Source organism: Rousettus aegyptiacus, unplaced genomic scaffold (assembly GCF_014176215.1).
Source record: "Rousettus aegyptiacus isolate mRouAeg1 unplaced genomic scaffold, mRouAeg1.p scaffold_m13_p_5, whole genome shotgun sequence".
NCBI lineage: Eukaryota > Metazoa > Chordata > Mammalia > Chiroptera > Pteropodidae > Rousettus > Rousettus aegyptiacus.
The window spans coordinates 81,868,371-81,889,987 of record NW_023416308.1 but is presented as its reverse complement, the minus strand read 5'-3'; the positions used below and the strand labels follow the sequence as shown (position 1 = coordinate 81,889,987).

At 34.8% G+C, this 21,617-nt stretch overlaps 1 protein-coding gene across 9 annotated transcripts in view; it reads left to right on the top strand.

Moving 5' to 3' along the window:
* Positions 1–21,617, top strand: part of STK33 (serine/threonine kinase 33) — a 125,676-nt gene that overhangs the window by 77,986 nt on the left and 26,073 nt on the right. For 8 of the 9 annotated variants that reach the window (XR_001597206.2, XR_001597205.2, XM_016147398.2 and 5 more), the window contains 6 exons: positions 1,542–1,655; positions 3,884–3,988; positions 8,503–8,641; positions 11,768–11,856; positions 13,668–13,752; positions 19,317–19,392. Coding sequence is in view for 7 of the 9 variants with exons in the window: in XM_016147398.2 (XP_016002884.2) it covers positions 1,542–1,655; positions 3,884–3,988; positions 8,503–8,641; positions 11,768–11,856; positions 13,668–13,752; positions 19,317–19,392 (608 nt within the window). In the remaining 2 variants the exon portion in view is untranslated. The remainder of the gene's footprint in view (positions 1–1,541; positions 1,656–3,883; positions 3,989–8,502; positions 8,642–11,767; positions 11,857–13,667; positions 13,753–19,316; positions 19,393–21,617) is intronic. The other variant, XM_016147396.2, reaches the window with a different exon arrangement.

The following is a 21,617-nucleotide window of genomic DNA, read 5'->3' as shown; positions in this document are numbered from 1 at the left end:
TTGTAGTTCTCAAAGTATATATCACAAGGAACTATCTAAGGACAGTCTAACATGTTGAAGCCGAACACTTTTTCTTCCCTTTTATTCCCTTCCCCTCCCCTCTCCTTCTCTCTCCTCCTTTCTCCTTCCTTCCCTTCACCTCTCTTTCTTTCTCTTTCTTTCTCCCTCTCATTTTCCTTCCTCCCTACCATCCTTCCTTCACTCTCTTCCCTCTCTCCTTTCTTCCTCTCCTCCCTTGCTCTTTCCTTCCTTACTCTTTCTTTTATTCCTCCCCCAACATGCACTAAACATGAATATTTTGCCTGCAAGATTTTAAGGAAAGCTTTTTAAAAGATACAAAAGAAACAGTTATTTAAGGAGCTTCTAGACCATCTTGGGGAAAAATAAGTGAAAACATTTATAAACAAAAGAGTAGTTATAGTGTTTGAGGATCTATGCATTCATGCTGAAGAAAGTCAAAATAAAGGAACAATGATCACAGTGCAGAGTGAGGCAGGAAAGCCCCTCGTGAAAGAGGTAAATAATTATTTGAGCATTGAATCTTCTTTTACAAAAGTGGGAAAGGAATGTAAGCAGTAGAAATATGAAGACTAGCAGCTAATTTACCTTTTGCATGGTGAAGGCGAAGAAGGTAGGTCACACAGAGAAATAGAGTAGCATCTCTAAGGAATGCCTTGGGTGGCTGACCCAACAGAGGTATCACCTAAGTGGCACAAATTCAGCTGTTCGCTCATGTCCAGAAACACTCTCAAGGTCCAGAAACTCTTCTTAATGCCTGGAGTTGGTTTGGATCAGGGAGACTGACTCTTCCTAACCAAATCTACAAGAAATGAAAGCGTGTAGGAGTTACCAGTTCATTGTTTTACAGTGTGAAGTAGAATGCTGGTGTTGGCAAGACCAGTGCATTCTGTCTGTGTGAGCAGACATTAAATGATAAGCGGAAGGATTCTTGGTCTGGTTGGTATTACTACAAATGGTTTTTATTTTCTTTTCAGTGCTGATTTATATTAAAATTTCTATCCATATTGCTTTTTTTAAAAAAAGGAATAAAACAATAAAAGTGATTTTTAATAGAAATAATGAAGACAAAGAAAAAGTATTACTTGGTAAACCAGAAAGCGGTTGTTCAATGGTTAATATGTGTTAATTTTGCAAAACTCTTAGTGTTTGGGATAATTTTGGACATGAATGTATTTTATACACATGTATATGTATGTATTAATACTCAATTTTTCCTTTTGCTTATGAAGATATTTCATTAATATTATAGTTTGTAAGAGATTCATTTTTATACTTTAGAGGTTTTCCACATTTCCCCATTAGGATTTTTATGGACATTTAATGAAATTCATCAAAACTTATTTTTGTTTAATTAAGATGTGTTTATTAATATTGAAGCAAATATGTGGTGTCTTCTATTTGATTTTACCCTGGAGCAGAATCTCTCTTCCCTTGTGTAGATCTCTGTCAATATTATGTGTTTATATTTAATACCTAATGAATGGCAGAAAGAGACAAAGGAACTCCTATTTTTTATCCAGGAAATCTATACTTTTGGAAGAATATTGGGACAAGGGAGCTTTGGAATGGTGTTTGAAGCTACAGACAAGGAAACAGAAATTAAGTGGGCAATTAAAAAAGTGAACAAAGATAAGGTAAGGTGTATTAGCAGCATCATACTGGGGGTGCAGCGCCAGGACAGGATGGGGTAGTCAGTGCAGTTTTTCACATTAACATAACTGCCTCTGACCCTGTGGGCTGTTCCCCTAGAGAAGAGTGGGCATTTCTCTAGCCCTCTGGAAAGGGACCAGTTCTTGAACTCAAGTAGACAAGTTCTGTCTGGAAAAAGCAAAGGAAAGGATAATGAACATAACCAACATAACTAAATATAAGTAGAGTTTACCAAAGTAAGTCGAAGGGAAATTCTGATTATCAGCATGTATAAATGAAGGGCTGCTGGCGAGAGATGTCTTTAGCCAGAAATGAGCCTTGGGACTCTCTCCTGACATGGTTCTGCTGTACTGTTCTCCCATTCTCTCCTTTCCTTGATTCTCTTTTCCTCATTGTTAGTTTATTTTCTTTTTATTCATTCTACCTGCTCTTTCAGTTCAAACCACTTTTTCCTCAACTCTCTACTATTTACCTGTAGCCATCGGATTCCTTTACTGGATTTCTTTTGACTGGGCAATGACTGAGCTTCTCTTTAAGGGAGAGTCTTAAGTCTTCAGGTTTTACCCCTGATCATTTCATCAACTTTTTAAAAGTTTCTGTGCCTAGGAAAAAACATTATGGTGTTTTTTTCTTAGCTTTTTAATGATAAATATTACATTTACAAAATGAAATAGTAGGTTTTAAAACAAACTATAGCAAATTATGTACCATTTCTTTTTAAAGATTAATAAAATGACATATAAATCTTAAAAAGGAAGATCTAGAGCTTTCCTAGAAATCTTCAGAATTCTAAAACCATGGTGCTACATGGGATATTATTTCCTTTGCCCCTTTGGTATCAGATAGGGTTAGGGATTAGATTTTAGGGTTACATAGGATACCTACTTGCAACTTTAGGAATTCATAATCTTGTACACATATTTGATGCTGAGAGTATACAGGACACTTAGGTAGTAAAATAAAATTATATAGTCAATACAAATTAGACAATATATTACTGCATTATGTACTGGAAAAGCCATTTGGGGAAGGAGGTCGAAACAGAATTGAGGTGTATTTTAGGAGAAATTGTGGTAACGTCCATATCCAATCTGGACAGAAATTCATTCCTCACAGTAGTTATTTCTCTTAACCCTCTAGAATAACCTTAAAATGTGATTTTCATCCTACAGGATAGGACATAGTGGGTAAGCAGTTTCCTGCTCATTGCTGAGATGGTAAAGGTTAAAGGGTAAAGGTAATTGGAAGCAGAGATGACCCCGGGTGAAATTTTAACTGGATATAAATTGCCTTATGATCAGTCCATTTTCAGCCCTTTAGGATCGTATCTGCACTTTCCCAAACATGGAGTAGGGTGGTCTAGGGGACAAGGGAGGGATAAGACCTTTGTTATCCCTTTCAGGAATATCTTTATGTGGATGAGCACAATGTTTATGTGCAAATAATGATGGTAATTTAGATGTCAGTAGCGGTGGTGGATGATTGGGGTGGTGGTTGTGGTGGTGAGGGTGGAAAAGTCTTTCTAGAATTTCTTAGATGACATTGTAGAAAGTTAATTACTTAACACCTTGTTTGAAGGCTTGTGTTCCCTGGGGTGTTCTTGCCTTTACCTTTTGCTGTCAGGTATGGTTAAGAGTTAGATGTAAGGAGATGAAGTTGGAGTTAGGTTGGTTAGAAGGCAACATTTACATTTCTCTTTCTCTCAGTTAATTTTTTGAGGCCTAGAAACCAGGAAGTGATATAATGCAGGGCTAAGTGTAGAATCTTACTGTATATTGTTGCTTTTGATATATATGTATAAATAAAACAAAACAAAACGGATAAAACATTTCATTTTTTATCTTCTCCAATTGATGTCCTTGGAAAGTAGATTTTGTTTTTATTATGCTAACATCAAAGGATCAATATGATTTTGAAAGAAATACCAAAAAGCATATTAAAAATCGGAATAATTATTTGAGGGGACAGGGACCATGTTGTAGTTAATTTATAGAAAGAGTTCAATAAACAAGTAGTTTGAAACCAAATTACATGCAACATAAAATTGGACAAAGAAAAGAAGGAGTGTAATTTAATTTTATCATGCTACCTTTTCAAAAAGAAACTTCTCAAGGAACTATGGGGAAAAAAAACATAAGAATAACTGTAACTTTTATATCGAGGTATGTAGTAGTGACAATTATATGTGAAATCTGTTTCTTCATTATTTAAGGCTGGAAGCTCTGCTGTAAAGTTACTTGAACGGGAGGTGAGCATCCTAAAGAGTGTGAAACATGAACACATCATACATCTGGAACAAGTGTTTGAGACGCCAAAGGTAGAGCTTTATCAGGCACTGCACTTTAAAAGTTGTTATTACAAAATGAACATCATTCCCTTCTGAAGTAATCCCTCTGGGCACAGTTGCTCATGTCCTTGGCATGAGTCTGTCACTGGAGATTGATGAGAGCATTCCGGAGGACTTTTATTATTGATTGTATAATTAGATGTCTGATGATTAGATTGATGGCTTTAGTGATATTTCTGGGTGGCATGTTGAAAACAAATGTTTAAAACTGAAACAACTTCATACACAACTAATTAGCGATTAAAACTTCCTTAGAGGTGGCTTTCCTTTTGCTTGGTCCTTGATTTCTCCATTAGAGTCTCTTGTACTATTGTCTTAATTTTGCAAGTTTAGCTTTTTAATAAAGTGTTAGCATGGGTATATTTTTCACTATGTAGATGTTTTGTCATCTGTGTCTTACCAACGTGTTTAATCTTCTTTCTTCCCTAGAAGTTATTTTTCTCTTTGAATGCCTATAATTTTCATTTAGAGTTGTTCTGAAGCCTGGGGATTTGCCATTCTGCCTCCATATTGTTTAGTAGTGCCCATGGGCTTGGGTGTTTCTCTGAGTGGAGGCAGTATAAAAACAGTGGTTAGGCATGTGGACTCTGGAGTCAGATTGCCTGTGCATTTGAATCCTGGCTCCACCACTTATTAGCTATGAGACTTATTAGCTATGATACGTTACTCAATCTCTCTATCCCTCAGTTTCCTCGTTTGTAAAATGGGTTGAAAAATAGTATTGACCCCATTTGCTTGACAAATGATTAAATGGTAAAATGGCATCTGTCTCATTAAACATTAACTATTGTCCTTTGTTTCCTTTGCCAGTCTCTAAGGCAGTAATAGACAATTTGTTTTCCTTATTACGCTTGACTCATTAGGAGTGCTTAATAACCATTAAAGACCATAGTCACCCTTTATGGAGCAATACGTGGCAGTGATGCCAAAAGTCTTCTCTACTCTTCAGTCTTGGCGCTGTCATTTCTTTTATCCTTAAATCTTCTTACAATAGTTTTGCTTTTAATCATCAGTTTTAAGGAATTCAATTATGTTGTGCCTTGGTGTAGTTTTCTTCATGTTTCTTTGTGCTTGGGTTTCGTGGAGCTTCTTGGATCTGTGAGTTTACTGTGTTCATCAAATTTAGGAAATTTCTAGCTGTTATTTTTTAAATTATTTTTTCCGCCTTTTCCCACTTTTGGGACTCCAAGTACACATGTTAGATTGCTTAATATTGTCCACAGCTTACTGATGCTCTATTTATTTTTTCAATCTTTTTTTTCTGTCCTGTTTCATTTAGCACAGTTTTTATTACAGTGTTTTCAGATTCAGTGGTCTCTTTTTCTGTAGCATCATATTTTTTGTCTATCTGTTCCAATGGAAATTTTACTTGGCTCAATATTTCCTCTTTTTAAAGTATACTTATATTTTAAAATGTCTTTTTCTACTAATTCTATCATGTGTGCCATTTCTAGGTCAATTTCAATTGATTGATTTTTCCCTTCATTATAGGTTATATATTCCTGCTTTATATTGCCTGTTAATATTTTACTGGATGTTGGAAATTTTAATATTCTTATAACTATTCTTTATCTTTATTGTAGGATTTACTTAAGTTACTTGGAAATAGTTTGATACTTTTGAAGCTTGCTTTGAGTTTTGTTAGGTAGTACCAGAGCACCTTTGGTCTAGGGCTAATTTTTTCCTACTAATGAGGTAAGACCCTTCTGAGTACTGTACCCAGTGCCCCATGAATTATAAGATTTTCCACTCTGACTAATGAGATATAAACTCTTCTGGCCATGTACAAGCTCCAGTGATTGTTCCCTCTGCTCCTTTTGCGGGATTCTCTTCCTAGCTTCGTGCAGTTTCCTCATATACACGTGCTAATTAGTACTTGGCCGAAGACTTGAGGGTAACCCTCTGCAAATATCTGGAGCTTTCACTACGTGCAGCTTTCTCTCCTTTGGTACTCTGCCCTGTGAACAAACTTCAGTTGCCTTGGGCTTCCTGGATTCTCAGCTCCATCTTCTCAGTTCACAGAGACTGATGGGCTCTGTTTGGATTCCCTCTCCCTGCTCTGTGGCCTGGAAACTCTTTCTAGACAGTAAGCTAAGATAACCATGGGACTTGTCTCATGTGTTTCCCCTCTCTCAGGGATCACTTCCCTATCCTGTCGAATGTCTAATATCTGCAAATTGTTCTTTTATATATTTTGCCTATTTCTTAGTTATTTCAGGAGGGAGGGTAAGTCTAGTCTCTGTTACTCTATCGTGAGCACAAATAAAGGTCCAAATCAAGAATAGTTTGAAGGCAAAGGAAACCATCATCTGTGATTGTCTTTTCTATGTGTTGCTTGCCCTTAACTCACATAGGTCAGATATGCTTTTCCTCGAACCCCAACTCACATAGATGCCTAGAGCTCCCACTAAAGTAAGCATTACCGGAAGTTGCTACCTGATTGGTTAGGCCATAGTATGAGTACTGATCATCCAGTATGATTATGTTATGGTTTCTTGTGAGTCCAGATGTTATCCAGATTTACACAATTATTTCTAATAATTAATTATAAAAGACTTTAAAAAAACTTTTGTTGATGTAACTTTTATCAACTTACATATTTAAAATTGACATCAATTTATATCGTAAGCACTGCTAATGTAACTTTTCCTTCTAAATAGTTCACTTACCATTTCATGTACCAATAATATCTACAGTGCTATCAGTCAAAAAAAAATATGGACTAGTTCAAAAGTTTATTTATGTGGTAGACATTGCAGAATTCTTTAGTTACTTTTGAAATTCTAAAGCATCTTGAGATTTAGCCAATCAGAATTTTGACTATAAAAAGAAACAGTGTTAATCTTCTCTCCCTGTTTTCATGCTTGCTGATTGAACACAGAAGTTGCATTTGTATGGGTTATAGCAGGGGTCCCCAATCCCTGGGCTGTGGACTGGTACTGATCTGTGGCCTGTTAGGAACCAGGCCACACAGCAGGAGGTGAGCAGTGGGCAAGCAAGCAAAGCTTCATCTGTATTTGCAGCCACTCCGCAGAACTAGCATCACTGCCTCAGCTCCACCTCAGATCATTAGGCATTAGATTCTCAGAGGAGCACAGATCCCTGGTGCCAAAAAGGTTGGGGACCTCTGGGTTATAGAATAGAATCAGAGCCCCAACTCCTAAAAACAACAAAAATCTAGCAGCACAGAGTAGAATGGAGACAGGGAGGGTATTCTGCAACTGAATAGCAATAGGTATGAAAAAGACTTGCATTTTAATTGACTGAATCTTTTTGACTCAATAGACGACTTGACTGTTGGAATATCCGAAGTGATTTTAATAGCATCAACAGAAACAGCAAATATTAAAGAAGCATTCATCTATGGCTTTACCACTCATACCCAATTAGTGACTGAGTCCCACTGTTTCTTTCTCCTAGATATCTTTCACATCTTTTTCTTCTTCCCCTTCTTTCCATTCTGTGCCTCACATCTACCCTCTATAAACAGAGGTCAGCATACTACAGCACGCAAGCCAAATCTGCTGTGCTGCCTATTTTTTATGGCTCATAAGCTAAGATTTTTTACATTTTTAAGTGGTTGAAAAACATTTTAAAGTAATATTTCATGATGTGTGAAAATTATATGGAACTAAAATTTCAAAGTTTATAAATAAAGTTTTGTTGTGTTGCTAATGGCTGCTTTTATGCTATAACAGCAGAGCTGAGTAGTTACAAAAGAGATTACATGGTCCACAAAGCTGAAAATATTTACTGTCTGGATCTAGCCTTTACAGAAGAAGTTTGCTGAGCCCTGCTCCATGTTACTGTTAGAATGTTCATTTAGAAATGCAAAATCAATAATAGCAAATACCTTTCCCCCCAATCCAGGCACCAGCTTAAAAATTTTCTTACTGCATGCAGGAAAAAAATTCCAAACTCCTTTGTGCGACATCCAAGACTCTACAACCTGGCATCAATCCGTTCCTTGTAGCCTCACCCTGCAGCACTCCAGTATTTTTTGCCCTACCAAACTCCCAGTGCTATTAACAATGAGGGATTTGTTATTCTTTTACCAGTTAGTGCTGTTTCAAACCTTGGAGTCTTTGTAAGTACCATGTGTTTTGCCCACATTCTCTACTCATCTGTTCCTATTCAGTCATTCAGACTTGCTTCCAGTTTTCGCCGCATCTGTTATTCTTTAGGCAGAGGCTCCCCTCCATTGTAATCTCGTGGCATTTTGGGCATGCCTCTTCTATTAATATTTATCACATGATATTGTAATTGTATCTATACTGTGAGCTCTTTGAGGGTAAAGACTGTCTTATGCTTCCTTGTTCTTCTAGTATCCAGCACCATATCTTGTACACGATGGGTAATAAGTATTTTTGAATGAATAGAATGAAAATTAAGATCGTAATCATATTTTTACTATATTTGTAATATATTTGAGATCCCTAACTATATAATTTGCTCTCTTTCTCTTTTTAAATATATAATGTCAGAAAATGTACCTGGTGATGGAGCTTTGTGAGGATGGCACACTAAAGGAAATTCTGGATAGGAAAGGGCATTTCTCAGAGAATGAGACCAGGTGGATTATTCAGAGTCTTGCATCAGCTATTGCATATCTTCACAGTAACGGTAAGAAGAGGATCGTCCAGGTCACGGCTCCATGAATGCACATATCATTTTCGTTTAAGGGCAGTCGTATTCAAGATTCATAGTCACAGCAGTAATAATAATCATATGGAAGATTTTATTTAAAAATGAAAAAAATTTTTTTCCATTTTATTTTTGTTTATAGATCCATTTTAATTAGAAACAAGGGAGGTATACAGTTACATTTTATATGGACAAGGATGAAGTTAGGAACATTTCTATTCAACAGTTCGAAAGGCAACTTTTTATCAAATCAAAACTAGACACATCAATAATAGAAGTAAAATTTCTGAAACATATGCTAATAATAATGTTAAAAATCTATAGTGTCTAGGCATTTTTTTTCTTTTTCTTTCTTTCTTTTTTTAGAGCAGTGTTAGGTTCACAGCAAAATTGAGCAGAAGTTACAGAGATTTCCCATAAATGTTTTCCACACTAACTGAAAGTAGGAGGTTCTGATGAAACCTTTCGTAAATTGAAATGGCATAAAGCAAAGAATTACCATTAATTTATATGGAAAATTTTTTGAGTATTCCCAGACTGAAAAAGTCGCCTACCAAATTGTACCAAATAACACTTAAAATAACACTAACATACAGTAAAAGCAGGAATAATACGATAAATACATACCATGCTTTGTACAGCCACCAATCCACTCAAGTAAATGACTTTCCTTTTTATCTGTTACTGGATTCCAACTAAAAGACACCACTTTGCTACTAGCATAACCAATAGTAACTTTGGCCGCTTTCTTTATCTCTGCATGTAAATGGTATAAATAGTGGGTGCAGGCAAGGTCAGCGGAGGCACAATATCTTTATTTCGTTTACCATGATTGAAATGCTTAATTACTCCAGTTTTATCCAAAATGTAATACCCTTATGAGCTCTCATAGGCTTTTCAGATATCTTCTTGCTAACGAATACATGAAACAAATTGAAATAAAGCACCCATGCTCACAAACACAGTTCAAAGCTATGGTGGCTTGATGCTGAGATGCTGAGTGTAATTCCCAAGAAAGGAGCTTGGCGGTGCTACTCGCCCTGATCAGGGCGTGAGCTGCCTTTACTAAGGCTCACTCAGAACAAACACTGATTGCTATTTTCATTTTTTGCATTTTTTTTTATTTGGTAAAAACAAAAATCCTCTTTGGATTTCTTTCTTTCAGGTATAATGTATGTCTTTTATAAAAGTAAATGGCATAAAATGGCATAACTTTTGAAAAGTGAGGAATACCTGCATACTCCCTGCGCACAAATGCACAGTCTCCCCCATTATCAACACCCCTCCCCTCGCCACAAGGGACATTTGTTACAAGTGATGCACCTACTCTGGCACATCATTATCACCCAAAGTCAATAGTTTACATTAGGATTCACTCTTGCCGTTGTACATTCTATGGGTAGTGACCAGTGTATAATGAATGACATGCATCTATCATTGTATCATACGGAGTAGTTTCACTACTTTAAAATCCACATTTAAAAATTATTCTAATTGCTTTACCGTTCTTTGGTGTTACTGCTGCTACTTTTCTTCATGCTCCTTTCCCCCCCGCCCCCTTCAGGATTAGTTTGGCTTACATGTAACTTTGGAACCTTCTCATTTTAAAAATGAGAAATAAGTTTTGTTCCAGAGAGGTGAAATGACATGGTTAGGTGTGTCAGAGCTGGTACTGGAACCCAAGAGTTCATTCAGCAGATATTTCCTGAGCACCTGCTGCATCATGGTCAGTCCTAGAGTTACAAAGATTAAAAGTCAAGGTCCTGTCTCTCAAGGAATTCAGCTGCTGGAAGATTGAGTAGAGAAAAGAAATTATAATTCAACATGATAATTTCTCTAATAGACATAAAGTGCAAGGAGCGTAGGTGTCAAGGAGCTTCATTTGTTTTGGAAAGGCTGGGGAGCATCGGAACTTGAGCTGAGGAAAAAGGGAAGGCTCTCCAGGCAGAAAGCAACAGTTTTTGCAAGGACAGAAAACCAAGGCTTGATATTATTGCTAATGTCAATTCTCCCATATTAAGCTGTAAATTTGGTATAATTCAAAACAAATTTTAACAGGATTTTTAATGGAACATGATAAAATTATTCTGAAATAAGTGAGAACATCAAAGAAAACAATGCAAAAGACGAGCAAGAGAGGCAGGAAGGGGATTTGCCCTGCCAAGAATCAAAATATATTATAAAGATATATTAATTAAAACCATGTGGTACTTATGTAAGAAGAGATAAACAGAGCAATAGAAACAATAAAAATTCTAAAAACATAGGCTGAGAACTGTGTAAGAGAACTGTAAATGGTTAGGTATGATTGGCAGGCCAGGGCTCATTCAACTACATTTTTCCAGCAATTATACATATAACCTTTTAAGTCTAGGTAAATGATTGCCCCAGATATGAACCAAATCGGTTATTTGCAAAGGGAGTGTTCGGTACACGATTATTTGCATGCACATAAAAATCCTACCTGAGGTCTAAAATGTTCAACTGGAGATATTGTGTCTCATGAGTTGTTCTTTTTTTAGCGTGTGAGTGCACACACACACACATATACACATACACATATATATTTTATAGCATAATACAAAGAGTAGTAAAATATGTGCTGATGTTATAGAAAAATATACTCAAGTAAGTGTAGTTTATCTAGATGTAGCCAAGTTGCAGTATATTAAATGTTTATATTGACAATAACATATGCATAGAAGTAAAGAAGCAATCCTCTATTTGAAGATCTAAGGATGTGGGAAACCTTATTAGGCTTGTAACTATAATCATCTCCCTTCTGGGAATATCTAACCTTGGACAGGATCCCCTTCCATACTCACCAGACCACTTTATCATCATGAAGAGCAGCAGCCAGTTGGGGAGCAGGGAAAGGAGGAGAGATGAGGAAGTCAACGAAAATGGCTCTGTATGGTTAGAAACGTGGAGAAAATAGATTTGAATATAAGGAAATGGAACAGTGCAGAATTATGCTTGGCCCACCTCAAATTTTTCAACGGTGGACATTAATTTGTCAAATGTATTTATTTGTTGCATTTGTGCCCCCTCTAATTATTTTTCCATTATTCATTTCGTTTGATTTATTGTTTATTTTCTTGGTAGATATAGTACATAGAGATCTAAAACTGGAAAACATGTTGGTTAAAAGCAGCTTTATTGATGATAACAATGAAATGAACTTAAACATAAAGGTAAGATATTAGAGATGGTGGTAAATATTTACCTATAAACAGTTTGCTAGCAAAGTGGCAAAGTACATTCTCTTTTTAGCTATATTTTGGAAGCTTCGAGCAGCCAGCAAATGAGTGTCTGGTGCTAAAAAAAAATTTAAAATTCACAAAAGACGTTATAACTGACAAGAATAATTTTACAAGTTAAGTGTGTTGAATTTTTTTAAAGTACGTATTCGTTTGAATAGCTCTAAATCATTAGTTAATAACAAGCAAACAGATGCTCTGAATCCTAATTAATTTCAAAATTATGCCTGGTAATTTGATGTAAATGTGTTACAGATTTAGAAAAAAAAAACACCTTGGCTATGCCTTTGATACTAAATTAATGCTAAAGGCTGTATTTCTCACTGAAAATTTTCCTGAGTATTAATATTTATGTCCTAAGCACAATTAATGTGCCAAGTGTTTATCCTTGAAGATTTTATTCAAATTAAATGTTCCTTAATGTCAAATAAATGGAAGGATTCATTATTTATTCTTTAGCACTTTAATAGTGGCTGCTTTCAAAATATATGAATGTGTTAATTTAGGAATAAAATGTCTGTGAATAACTCGCTCTGTTGCAGATACTAAATCCCAATTAATATAAATTGGTTTAACAGCATTGTTGTTTTTACCTGAGTAAATTTTCTTAAATATTTTCATTGGAAACTCCATGAAGGCAGGAATTATGTATATCTTATTCACTGTTGGTACTCGGAGTAATGCCTGAAACATAGTATGTGCTCAGTTAATATTTGGTGAATGAAGGAATAAATGCTCTCCAGAGAACTGAATTGGATCATGAAACCTTTCATATATTTGATATCTGAATAGATTTTAATGCTTCAAGTGGGATAATTGTGAAACTCCTGGAGAAATTAGTTAATCTTTTTAGAAGAATAGTGATATCACATATTGACAGGAATATTTTCTTACTCCATAAGGCACTGGAAACTTTGCATTTAATGTCTATGAACCAAGAGCCTGTCTTTGGTTGCATGATCAATAAATGTGCCTTATTTTCTGCTTTCAGCCCAAGGCTAGCCCAACTTGGGAGACAAGACCAAGGGCACATACTGAATATTTAATAACCAAATGTTTAATGACCAAGATTTTGAACTGAGCAGAAAGACTGCAGAGGCAGCAGTAGGCCTCCAGTGTATTTGTAGTTATACTGTATTTTTTTTCCTGCTAATTTGATTCTTGTAGTTTTTTATAGTGTACTCATTGTTTTAATTAGTACACTCTAGAAACACAAAGGAAATAATAATAAAGATAGCATTTACCAGAGGTGGTGTTTTTAAAAATAATTACGAAAAGGGGGAGCTTCTGTGAGTGCGTAAAAGGATAGTGATTTGCATTTATAACACAGTGTTTAAAACTGGAACATAGCTTGAGTATCAGAAAAATAGATAATAAGCATACTAAGGGCAGAATGCATTTTACAGTGAAAGAACTTTTTAAAAATTACCTTTTTATTTTAAAAAAATTAAATGCCTTTTTTCAAGATGCAACTTTCTATATTGAACTGGTGAACTTAACTAGAAGGAAATGAGCAAGGAACATCCTGGGTATTTTCTCAAGATTTGAGAAACCAAGCTTCTGTTTACTAAGTTTCTTCTTCACAAAGAGGGGCAGGTGGGGAAGGAAAGCAAGCTCTTTTTAGTAATACAAGTAGAGCCTCACCATCCTCAAGAATCCCTGAGTCAAATGCAGTGATAAAATCCTATCTTCAAAATGAGTGAACTCTAAGACAGGAAATCAGGTGACCGAGTTTCTTCTTCTAGGTGACTGATTTTGGCTTAGCAGTGAAAAAGCATGGTAGGAGTGAGGCCATGCTACAAACCACATGTGGGACTCCTATCTATATGGGTAAGTTAGTAGACTTCACATTACTTTTTCTATATAAGAAAGTGGAACAACTAATGTGAATTAAAACTTGAACAATTCGATTTTGCCATCATGACTTAATGGCCTCGATCAAGCTACTTTTTCTTTTAGGTCAGATAATTTCAGATGTTTTAGTGTTCTTCTTGTAGTTCTTGTCTTCAAAGATTCTAGTTTGTATTGTTTCTCTGGGCTCTTTTTATGGTTATTTCTCTTAAGTAATCAGACACTAAACATTTATTGTTTTTGTTAATTCATGGTAAAATTGTGTGTGTTCTACTTCTTTCCATTTTTTTTATCCAGTTTCATTGCCATCAAATAGTTTTTCATGAAAAGTACTAACATTTTGTAAAGCAACAGTTTTCTATTTTTCTGAATGTGATTTTTAACAGCTTTACTAAAGTATAATTTAAATATCATAAAAATGTACCATTCAATGATTTATATAATTATATATATATATGCACTTTATTTTATTTTATTAGTTTATTAGTTTCAAGTATACTATATATTGGTTAGATATTTATATAGTTTACGAAACGATCCCCCTTTTACTCTATCACTGCTCTGGCTCTACACCTAGCCATTACATTACTACTGGCCGTGTTCCATATGCCATGCTCTCCATCCCCATGCCCATCTCTTCACTACTAATGTATACTTCTTTAACCCTTTACCCCTTTCTCCCAGCTCCCTAACCACCTTCCCCTCTGGCAGTCACCAGATTGTCCTCTGTATTTGTGATTCTGTTTTCGATCAGTTTGTTCTTTTTTGTTCCTTAGGTTCTCATCAGCAGACGATTGTATAAAGAAATTATGGCTCATATATATATATAATGGAATATTACTCAGCCATAAAAAATGCAATCCTACCATTTGCAACGACATGGATGGACCTAGAGGTTATTATGCTGAGCGAAATAAGTCAGAGAAAGATAAATACCATATGGTTTCACTTACATGTGGAATCAATGATTTTTCATACATACAGAGTTGTGCAACCATCACTACAGTCCAGTTTTTAAATAATTTTTGCCCCCCAAAGTTACTTCATGCCCACTTGTACTCAGTTTCATTCCTATTCCATCCCCTTTAATCTTTTTGTTTCTCAGATTTACCTTTTCTGAACATTTCATAGAAACAGAACTATGCAATATGTGTCTTTTAATGTCTGGCTTCTTTCCCTTAGCATAATATTTTTGAGATATCCTTGTTGTAGCATTTATCTGTAGTCCGTTCTTTTATATTGCTGAACAGTTGTCCATTGTATGAATGTACCACAGTTTGTCTATCCATTTGTTAGCTGATGTGCGGATTGTTTCCAGTTTGTGGCTATTATGAGTAATGTTGCTGTGAATGTTCATGTGCAAGTTTTTATGTGGACATATGGTTTCATATTCCTTGTGTAGCTACCTAAGAGTAGAACTGTTGAGTCATATATTATTTACATTTAACTTTTTAAGGAACCACCAAATAATTTTTCAAGGTATCTGTAGCATTTATTTTACCTTCCCATTAGCACTGTATGGGAATTTCAGTTTCTTCACATACTTTCCGACACTTGATATTACCTATCTTTTTAAATTATAGCCATTCTGGTGGGTATGAAGTAATATCTCATTGTGGTTTTTAATTTGCATTACCTTAATGACCAATGATATTGAGCATCTTTTCATGTACTTATTAGTCATATATATGTGTATGTATATATATATATATTTTTTTCTCTCATTACATGTCCGTTCAAATCTATAACCATTGAGATGATCATATATTTTTCTCTTTGAATTACTCACTCAAAAATATTGAACCATTCTTCCGCTTTTGGATTAAACTCCACTTGGTTTATCATACTGCTGTGTTCATTTTGTCATTACTTTATTTAGGATCTATGAGTGTAGCTTTCTTTCTTTTGTACTTCCCTTGTCTTTTTTGATGTTGGGGTTATGTAGCCTAATTTTTAAAATAAAATATTTTCATTTTTTATATACTTGTGAGCCATGGAAGTAATAGAAGTTATCTATTCATTAGTTTGATGAAATTCCCCCTAAAATTTTTTTGGTCCTGATACTCTTTGTGGGGACAAAGGGGAATGAAGTTTCTATTATGTTTTCAATTTAAATCAGCTTATTCAAATTTTTCACATCTTCTTGAATCATTTTTTTTTTTGATTTTTTAAAGAAAATGGTTTATTACATTGAGATTTTAAGTTTTGTTGGCATAAATATGTATATTATGTTCACTTTTAATTTTCAGATTCTCCTGTATATCTATAGTTATATCCCCCTATTGACTGCGAATATTTTTAAAAATACAGAATGATATAATGTTAGCAACGTGGCCTCTGACCTCATCCAGCTAACTCGGGATTCCAGCTTTGCCACACAGAATCTGAGTAACCCTGGGCAAACCACTTAACTGCTTCTGTCATAATTTCTACATCATATAATAGGGATTATGTCACTAATGCATGAAAAATATTTGAGAATCCCTTTGTGTCAGACACTGGTCTAGATATTGGGAATACAATGGTAAACAAAACGTAAAAATGTCATGTTGACAAACATTTAACAAAATAAGCAGTTGAAATATCTGGTATGTTAGAAATGCTAAGGAGGAAAAATAAAACAGGAAAGGGGAGAGGGCATATTTAAGATGGAAATAATAGTTTCTCATCAGGTTGACATGAGAATTAAATGAGGAAATATATGTGAAGTGCTTATTACTTAGCACAGTACTTGGCACTTGGTGCTCAGTTTTCTTTTGGTTTCCTTTTTAACGTCCTAAACTAAATACTTATTTATTTTTAGTCTTCTTCTTTTCTAATGAATGGATTAAAGGCTATATGGTTTCCTTTGAGTACTTCTTTGACCATTTCTTTTGCTATATACAGTGTCCAAATTGTTATTCATTTCTTAATAGTCTATAATTTTAGTTTTAGTCTACTTCTTTAATCCAAAAATTATTTAGAAGTGCTTTGGGAATTTTATGGGTGGTCAGAATGTGTTCGATGCTCATGTGAATGAGTGTGTTGGTTTTCCTAGCCTTTTGGTTTTCCAGTCCAGTTTTCTTCATTGTAGTAGGCAAATGTGACTTAAAGCTTTTCCAACTTTAGAAAAAAAAATTTTGTAATTGAACACATGATTTGTTTCTGTAAATGTTGCATTGCATGTTGAGAAAGTATGCATATTTCTGGTTTGTTGGGCATAAAAATTTCTGTGACTTTATAAAATCAAATGTGATACCTTTGTGATTAAGACTCTCCATATTGTTAATTTAATTTTGCTTGCTGCTTCTCTTGATTTCTAAGAGAGAGTTCTTAAAGTCATCCACCAAGATAGGACTTTGAGATATACTTTTTGTGCTTTTAGTAGACTTATTTTAAAAATCTACTTTATGGAAATACAGTTTACATAAATAAAATGCACAGATATTAAGTGTAAAGTTCAGTGAGTTTTGAGAATTGCATATATTTGTTTAATCACTATCCTAATAAAGATACAGAACATTTCTATCACCCTAGAAAGTTCCTTTGTGTCCTTCTCAGTCAATCCGCCATCCAGGCTCCAACAACCACTGATGGTTTCTATCCCCATAGCTTAGTTTTGGTTGTCTAAAACTATATAAATTGAATCATACAGTATATGTTCTTTTGTGTCTGTCTTCTTTTGTTTCATGTAATGATTTTGAGACATATCGGTAGTTTACTCATTTTTACTGCTGAGGAGTATACTGAGTTCATTGTTTTTTGTTTGTTCGTTTTTCGTTTTTATTTATTTATTTGCCTACTTGATGCATAAAGTTTTGAAATTGTCTTATTTGGGAAAAGGCTGCTTTAGATTCTGTTCATATCCTCCTGTTGGCAAAAGACATCTGGTCTGTAGTTACATGGGGAAAATATATCCAAGCACCCTGAGTTTTATGCCTGCTTATTAGTTGTCTACACAGATAACAAGCGAGAGAACAAGAGAGAAGACAGATGGTTTGAAGAGCTTTGCTGACTTCCTAAATGGCTCCCTGGCATAGTTATTTTGGCCTCTGCCTTCCTATGAGAGCTGTGATGACAGTACAGCAGAAATGCCCCTGATAATTAAGATGACTCTGAAAGAGTGAGGACCAGGAATTTGGGGCCCTGCTGTGTGTATGGTACACCAATATGGAGATCCTTCATGGAACCTAATCCTAGAATTTGCCTTTATCATAGACATGTGGCCATAGAATAACTTGAGCTTTAATGATTTAAAGAGTTTAAGTAGAGTTAAATAATACAAGAAGTGGCTTAAAGGAAAAGATTAATTAATTTTCAATAATTTGGAGACAAATTACTCAGTTTAATTATCCACAGTTGAGCCTTTTCTTATTCTTCAGTTTACCTTTGGACTCCTTTTTGTTGCTTTTTAGTTCTTTTAACAATAGGCAGAGGAAATTAAATTCCATTTGCTTTTATTAGTTATAAAAGGGATACGTGTGTGCGCGCGTGCGCGTGCGCGCGCACATACCGTGAGCAGATGGGGGAGACTGAAACTGTTTTCTAAAATAAAAACACCTTTGTTACTTTAAGCAAGGCATTTAATATATCTGAAACTTAGTGTCCTTACTTACTGAGTCAAATACCTACATACCCATCTCACAAGATCCTTCACAATTTATACAAATAAGATAATTGATACAAAGGTACTTAGTAAATTTTAAAGTTCTATTGAAATATATACTATATACACATATTTTATTTTTATGTTTATAATTGTTTTATTTCTTTTTTCTTAAAGAAAGATATGTGATCTCTTGCTGTAGAGATAAAATAGATATAGTCTTGAATATCATATGTGACTCTCTTAAAGGCCAGTCAGTATAAAAAATATAATCATTAGAATATGTGCTACCTTAAAGGTAAAAAAAAAAAGTTCAACTTTGAAAGATTTTGAATATGTTGTAACTAAGAAGCACAGAGTTGGGGAGTCAGGAGTCCCTGGCTTCTAGTCCTTATCCTGTGACTAACTAACTGGCTTTTCAATGCAGTTATGTTGTAGCAGCTCTGTCTTAGTGTTCACATTTAGAAAATGTGAAAAATAATTCGTATTTTCATAGGCATGCTGTGATATTATTATTATTTTACTAAAGTGATTTGTAACCATTTATCTTAGTTTTTCTGTGAGTCCCAATTTCCCCATATTTGGTTTCCTTTAAAATGTATCTACTTAAGGCACGTATTCAATTCTAGTTTGGGAAAAGAACTGAGGTATTGTTCTTCACAGCAAAATCCTAACAAAATCATTTCTTAACAATTTCAAAAGAACGAAGAGTAGTCGTACATTTAGTTACACAGTTTGTGCCGTCGTTCCATTAGAAGCTAAATGACAGGAGTGAGGATACAGTGACATCAGTTGTTAAGGCCTGTACATTATTCATTTAACATCTGCTGTTGGTTCTCTTTTTCCCTGTGGGGGAATAAATTACAGCACATCAGCACATTTTTCATGCTTCGTGTTTAAGCATTTAGAAGTCATTTATTGTATTATTAATATTATTTTATTTCTGCTTGTTTGGCAGCCCCTGAAGTTATCAATGCCCACGACTATAGCCAGCAGTGTGACATTTGGAGCATAGGTGTCATAATGTACATTTTGTAAGTAGCCTGCTAAATGTACACTTTAAAATGGATGGTTTCTAACAGTAGAATCACATAGATTTTAAATTAAATAAACAATATAGTTTTTTAAAAATGACTGAAAAACAATTGAGAAGTCACTGAAAGCTCTCTTATTAGTGGTCAGGTACACCCATCAAGTATTTTTTTTTAATACTATAACTTCAAAACTTTCAGCTTCACTTTTCATTGATCTGTAAATACTACAAGGCACTGGATGATCTGAGAAAAGTGAAAAACTTGCCTTAAAACCTCCCTGATTCTTTGCTACAAACCAAGCTTCTTTGTGTTTTCTCAAGAGAATCACTTAACAGCTCATCAAGTAAAAGGAGGTGCCAGACCCTGGCACAGGAGCCACTCTGTGGACGGGGCATACGTGAGGAGTGCGCACTAACTAGATGGAGGTTCAGCCCAGGATCCCTGTATCGCCTTCCTCTGGGTCTTTGCTCATGCAGTTCCTTCTGCCTAGAATGTTCTTTTTCTTTTCTACTAACCTTTCTCCTGGCTGCAACCAGGTCAAACATTAACACCTCTATTTCCCTAATTCCTACTCTGCCTCAGCAGAGTTACTGCATTCATTATAATCTTCCCCAGAGGATTTAAGGCAACATACAAAAATGCATGCAAAACAGTAACATTGAAAGAAAAACAAAATAATAAAATATCCAACCAAGAAGGTTTGCACATGTGTAAATTTGATATAATTAATTGTTCACTTTTCTGTGTTCTCATAGCACTTTTAAAAACTAGATTACAATATAATAATTATTGTATTATGTGTAGTATGCATATTTTCCTTGCTCTAAATTCCTTGAAGAATGGAGATCTTATTCATCTTTACATCCCTGGTACCTGGTACCTAGCAGGCATTGAGTCAGTGCTCAATATATGTTTGTTAAATTGAATTAAAGTGAATTTTCTAAGAGGTGTTCTGAAAAGTTCGTAACCATTCTTCTGCCTCTTGGTAAATATGAACATTTTTATGTTGCTGCAACATAAGTTTTATAGTCATATTGAAGATTTCACTGTGCACTACCTCTTCTAGATCATTTCTAAATATTGACATCACAGTAGTTACATTTTCACAGTTTTGCAAAATGGAATACACAGGCAGTAGATATTGGATGATGTGATTATAGCTGTAACTCAGATGATCAACATATATCAACTGCTTATATTGCATAAAGTATAAATGTACTCACTCACAAAGTTTTGATCATTATTTTGTGCTGCTTAGAATCATATTGTAACAATTCTGCGCTTTAGTCGTTAATTAAAAATATAACCATTTTAAATTGTGTTTTATACGCTCACGACTTTCTACACAACGTAAGTCAAATATAATATGTGTAATCTAATGTTACGCAATTCCTATGTTTGCTGCCTTCTTAGTTTGAATTTGATATTAAAGAAAGTGATATATTAATATGCTAAAAAATTTTCTCTTAAAGATATAATTTTATTTTTTCTGCTTCAGAGCATGGCTGCATCTCATCATAATGACATTGTTTTTTCTTTACAGTAGACTCTTACTTAGCTAATCAGTGCCTATTCATTAATTTGCCTGAGCCCAGTGGTCTTAGAGGTAATTTCCTTCACTGAGGGCACAAACATATTACCTTCTCCAGGGGGGTTATTTTCTTGGTTATCAGTTACTCCTGATTCATTTCTATTTAATTGGACAATGATAACATACTTTCTCAAGGTGAAATTAACATAAATACTCTTTATGGGTATATCCTCTGCTGTTTTGATTCCTATGAATGCAACAGAAAATAATAGGAAAGCTTTAAGAGGCATTTTTCATGTCTCAGATTCCCTTTTCTTGGATGTGCAGAAAATTGGTGTCATAAAATTTCACGTGCTGCTGATTGACCAACCATTAGATGAATTCCTGTGCAAGTAAAATTGCAATGGACAGAAAAAAAGTAGATTTTTTAAAACATAGCCCTTAAGCTATAATTGCATGCTAGTCAAGCAAGGCAGGAACAGCTCAGAAATTGGTGGATGTGCACATCACTGGTTATTAACAGACTCAATGAGCTGGGCTTTTGCTGGCCTATACTTGTTACAATGGCTAATAATTGTCCATGAGAACATTTTTCTGGCTTTTTTAAAAATTGCATTTTAAAAATAAATACTAGTGAGGCAAGCAAGATCAGAGAGAGGAGGGTCAGAATGAGCTGGAGAAGTAAAAAGCATTA